The 5,650-nt window shown below is 38.1% G+C and overlaps 1 protein-coding gene across 4 annotated transcripts in view; it reads right to left on the reverse strand.

Annotated features, from left to right (window-relative positions):
- RAD52 (RAD52 homolog, DNA repair protein) overlaps window positions 1–1,922 on the reverse strand; it is a 30,088-nt gene extending 28,166 nt beyond the window's left edge. For 3 of the 4 annotated variants that reach the window (XM_019515524.1, XM_019515525.1, XM_019515523.1), the window contains exons 1-2: window positions 1,815–1,921; window positions 617–718 (exon numbers count right to left, since the gene is read on the reverse strand). In XM_019515524.1, coding sequence (XP_019371069.1) covers window positions 617–718; window positions 1,815–1,901 — 189 coding nt within the window. In that variant the 5' untranslated portion in view covers window positions 1,902–1,921. Of the gene's footprint in view, window positions 1–616; window positions 719–1,814 lie in introns of all 4 variants that reach the window. The other variant, XM_019515526.1, reaches the window with a different exon arrangement.
- Window positions 1,923–5,650: the final 3,728 nt, after the last annotated feature.

The following is a 5,650-nucleotide window of genomic DNA, read 5'->3' on the forward strand; positions in this document are numbered from 1 at the left end:
GCCACTTGCATGATCAGGGGGCAGCAGGCCAGGCCCTACGAGGAGAGGCTACGAGACCTGAACCTGTTCAGCCTCCACAAGAGAAGGCTGAGGGGATCTGGTGGCTGTCTATACACTGGCCAAGGGGGACCAGCAGGCCATGGGAGAGTCCCTGTTCCCCCGAGCACTCCTGGGAGTAACAAGGAATAACGGCCGTAAGTTGACTGAGAGTAGATTCAAGCTAGATATCAGAGGCGCTACTTCACAGTCAGGGCGGCTAGGATCTGGAACCAACTTCCAAGGGAAGTGGTGCTCGCTCCTACCCTGGGGGTCTTTAAAAGGAGGCTGGATAGACACCTTGCTAGAGTCATTTGACCCCAGCATTCTTTCCTGCCCATGGCAGGAGGTCGGATTTGATGATTTGCTCAGGTCCCTTCCGACCCTGCTGACTATGAAACTATGTCCGAGCTAAAGCTGGAATTTACAATATCATATTCCTGGACTTATTTCTCTAAATGCAATGACTATGGAAGACCAAACACTTTTTAACCTAAAGTACTTTATAAGCTTTTCATAGTGGAGAATTTCTCCCCCACTAAAAATTAAATAATGTTGCCATACGCACACTCATCCATACCTTCTGTCCTCCTCCAGCCTGCCGGCTGCTGATGTACTCTGGACCAAGTCTTTGACGCAGAGCATTCTGGATGGCCTGGTACTCATCTGCTGTGTACTGGTACTTTAATAGAAACATATCAGAATGTGATATATTTAATTTCTTTATTATATTTCCACATTCCCACATAATGCCATTTTTGTTTTGCTGCCTTCCAAGAGAAGGTAAGTAATCCATACTCATGCTTCAGGATGTAATTGGTAGGGAAAAAGCTCAGGGAGGAATTAATTTTGCCCCAGGAGCTGCATGCTGGCATTTTGCCTTACATAAGACAGTCAGTTAGGCATTAGTTCTGCTTACTGCTGAGACAAAAATGTTACTTAAGCTCTATGTCCACTCTGCAAAGAAGCAGGCAGACCTAAATCTGTGAACTCTGAGAGGTTTAACAGCAGAAAACCAGAGTTCTTGCTCTTTATTGATACAGGAATGTGTGGGACATTCTAGCTCCTGGATGAGGCTCTCTTCTGCCTAATGAAGGAATTAAATGGGCTTCTCCAAAAGGAGTGCTATCCATTTCTTAGCCAGACAAAATCTGTGTGGTATTTTTAACTGGAGAGATTGAGGGACCCTTATGCTATACTTATTCTTTCTGCCAAAGGAATAATTTTAAATTGTACACTGTTTACTAGAAACTTTAATATGAACTTTAATAGAAACGTTAATAACTTTAACTCTCTTTAATATAGGTTTTAATTCTAATTTATATTTCAATACAGTGTATCATTTAATTTTATTATGTATTGGTGCCATTTCTTTGTCTGGCACCCATACATAATTCTGTAACAGTAGGAAAAAGGGGGAACAGGACACTTATGTATCCTGTTCATTTGCTGACTACATACAGATGGCACGGGGAAAAGAATTCATCACTTATTGTGAATGATAAACTTAATCTGTATACAATTTGATTTGTTCTAATGGTTGAGGGAAAGCAGCAGTCTTCTCTGAACTGGTAGGAGAATTCATATAAATAAGTGAGGCTGATGCATACTTCTTGCTCTTTAATTATCAAAATCAAAGGCTTTATCTGTACAGCCCAAATAAAACTAGCTTTGTTAAGGAAGTATGTAGTTCTGTTGTCACTGGGAGAAAATGTAATGGAAATGAAATTATTACAGGTGGGCTGGAAGATGACTAATCTAGGTGGAGAGTTACTGACCTGTCCAAAGTACACGGTGGAGCTGGCATTGCTGGAATTTCTCTTGCTGACGTGGCTTCCACTGCCTGAATCCTGACTTCCAGACATCCTTATAAATGGGGGGTGGGAATAAAAGTTAACATTAGACACAAAGCAATAGAACCCATAACCCCACTGAAGACTTCTACAATGGGGAACAGGAAAGTCCCAGTAGGTAGCGCATTCCCCTCCACATGTGTGGAAGAAAATCCCCTCATTGGGGATGTGCTGAATATCAAACCTATATGCTATTCATTTCAATTTAAAAACCAAAACACAGCACCAGTAGGAATTCAGATGCAATTTGTTCTTTCTCTTACTGCGTCCCAACAGCAAAACAAACCAGTACATACAATGCAAGATATTGTAGACTAAGTTTAAGAGAAGTAATTTAAATTTATGCAGGTACTGATAGGTGTTAACAAGAATTCCAGTCTTTTTTCCATCCAGCAGGGAATCAAGGATACCAGTCTAATCTATCAGTCAGAAACACAGGACATTTTTCAGACAATGCTTAGAATCCTTCTCCCCCCTGCCATACATATGTAAGAGGTGTTCCTTTAGATAGTTCCAGGTTATCTGGGCATTTGACTTGAATTATTATAACTCCTCTTTTAACTTTGATCCTACCAAAATACGTAATATTTGAGGAAATTGTAGATGCTCTAAGTCTCATTCATTTTGGTTTCATTGTAAAAATGAAACACAAAAAGGAGAATGCATTGTGATGCACAGTGCTACCTAAGGGTTTGTTGCTGTTGGTTCTAGTCAAGGGATCCTGTTATTTTTTAACATATGCAGAGTTCTTCATTTTAGGGCCCTGACTGTTTTCTTTCAATGATGACAACTGAAAATTCTCTCTGACCTAAAAGAAAAGAAAAATTAACTGGTATGAGATACTATGACAAAATTCCAGGTGTATCTCTAAGGAGATATAAGTTCAACTGAGTTGTGTGAAATATTTGTTTCTGAGTCACTAGTGTGACAGTGTACACAAACTAGACATAAGTCAGGAAAGAGTTAATCGGCTTTTGGGGGCTTATCAGTCTAGTCTTGTATTCTTTTTTATTTATAGTATTATTAATAGTTTTAAATCACTGAAAATACATTTCTAATACTGCATGGAAATATTTAATTAAAAACAATGGCATGCAGGTATTACATAAGAATCAAAGAGACCAGAAAAGGTGAGATAAGTGTTTTTGCATTGCACAGGATGAGAAATATAAAGTTATAAACCAATAGTGCAAAAAAATGAGAAATAAAGCTTTTCTAGATATAACTGAGTACAGCAGCTTGCTAATACAAGTGAGAGAATTAAAAACCCCTAAAAACCCACATCTTGCTATCCTCTCTTAAACCCTTCTCCTCCCAGGATTCATATTATATTTGAGATCTGGAAAGCAGCAGTAATAGGATTCAAAAGTTATAGCTAACCCAGAGGCATGAGCTTGATGATTAGTATTCATTTTAGACTAGTGGTGTTTATTAATTTTGCCTGACATCACATTGCCTGAAGCTGTATTATCCCATTTCACAAACGGAGTGAAGTTGGACACCCCATGGAACACTGAACTGCTATCAAATTTTTGCTGGTAATTCAGCAGATGGCACTCTTTCCCCTGAGTTGGTAGCGAATCAATACCCACTACAGGGAGACGCAGGTTTTTTTAGCTAAGATAGAAAACTGATGCAGAAGAGCCGAAATGACACGGGTGAATTGTTTAGAGCGGGGACAATCTTTTTGTTATGTGTTTGTACAAGGTTGAGCATGAAGCCTTAGTTTCTCTAGGATAGTGGTTCCCAACTGTTTTAGATTCAAGGCACCTCTAGGAAAATACCAGATCTTAATTTTTGTTCTTTTTTGACTACAAAGTAACAAATAACAGAGCAATTCTCATCTTTGCATACTATTAAATGGATAATTCCTATTCATGCTCTAAATGGGATCCCATGGTAAGTGAAATCTAAAGCAGAGCAACTTAGCCTTTTTCATTCAAGGAAAAATTGCCCCAACTTATCTTCCATTGGGATATTTGCAGACTTAGGGGCAGCTACTGCAGAGCAGCTAAAACACAGAAAATTCCATAATTGGCATGTAATGTTGACATGTGAACATTAAATGCCAATTGTGGGGTCACATGAAATTGTCTGTCTGTAGGTGGAGATGCAACTGACAAAGGTTTGAGAACTTCTGCTTCAGGCATACAAAGACACAATCTAGTTATTTAATAACAAAGTACATAGGTAGGTAGGGTCTGGATGAATGTAGCAAGTATATCTAACCAAACCTGTCACTAATTCCCCAGTTTCTAAAGAAAAAAAAGACATTTTGTAGGGGAAAAAATGTTAAAAGAAGCATTGTATCCTTTGACCCTTCTATATAATGTGGCCCATTGTTGTTAGTTTAAATTCCAAATGAGATCCTGCTTTTGAGTGAGTTCCAAATAGGGCATGGGAATCAGTTTGTGCATGTCCAGTACTGGGAAACTGCCTAACTCATCAAGCAGCATTAAAAAAAACCCTGCATTTTCCAACTATGACATCAACTGTGTTAATCAAATCTATATGCCTCTGCTTCTTTATTGTACTCCTTAACTTGATAGGTGTGGACACTTCAGGCAATAAACAAGGTAATAAAAGCAGAATTTATCATCTAAGGACATTGAAGATCCAATACTTGTTTCACTTGATTATGATAGTTTTCACTGGGAATTTCTTTTCAGTGTAGCTCCATAATGCTCCCAAGACAGTTTTATCTCATCATTGTGAAACAAGGCTGCACAAATAAAAGGTTGTGCATTATGCTTCAAAAACATCAGGACTCATGCTATCCTGATTTAGTAAAAATTCTATAGCCAACGACACATTTAGATTCTTCTTCATGCCTGCTATTGCAGTAATTTAATACCATAGAAAGTTCTCTTTATAACCTATTTAAATTGCTTGTAATTTTTTTTGGAGGGAGAGAAAGTAATTGTTTTGGGAAGACCAAATAGAACATATTTATATTTCTATATTATTCTAAGAGCATTTAGGTACGTAGGCATTCTTACCTATTGTGGCAGTGAGTTCCACAGCCTTTATTCTCTGTTCTGTCTGTTCACAAGTCTCCTGGTAGCAATTCTGTTTCACTGTTCAAAATTAACATCACGCTATAGTCAAAGATACATATTCACTAAATATATACATGGAAAATGGCTTTGCCATTCATGATGCTTCCCCCCTCCAGCATTTCTTTACTATGTAATAAGAAGTTTCTTTAAGACTGGAGCTGCGGTTTGCTAAGCAAAAATATTTTGCATTCTTTCAATAGCTTTCATTCCACAGAGCCCACCCAGAGCAAAATGGTCATGCACGTAGGCAAAAAAAATAACTTATCTGGTACTAGAGATAATTTAGCATACTTTTGCCCAAGACTCTGATTTATCTAAGAAAAGGAAACCAGGGAAATTATAAAGGGTATTTCCTCCTAAAGGATCCCATACCATTTTATAACTCCTTCCCCAGTATAAACAATATATGAAGATGGCTTCATCCAATACTGAAATGCTGCCAACTTTGAAGTCCAAGGTGCAAGTGTTAAACGAAGCAGTACCGAACAACAGTTTAAGACAAATGGGGCAAATATAGTATCAAATTAAAAGTACAAAGGGAATTTAGATACAATGTAACTCTCAGTTTGACTATAATTAGTATTTCAGGATAGGATCTGCATCAGTCAGAAAAACAGAAAAGCTGAGAGCTCCAGTTGTTTTCAATGAGAACACTGAAAACATTTCTATAGACCAGGAGTGTAAAACTCATCTGGCCCTATG

Source organism: Gavialis gangeticus, unplaced genomic scaffold (assembly GCF_001723915.1).
Source record: "Gavialis gangeticus isolate Ggan-Ray unplaced genomic scaffold, GavGan_comp1, whole genome shotgun sequence".
In the NCBI taxonomy this organism is placed as follows: Eukaryota; Metazoa; Chordata; order Crocodylia; family Gavialidae; genus Gavialis; species Gavialis gangeticus.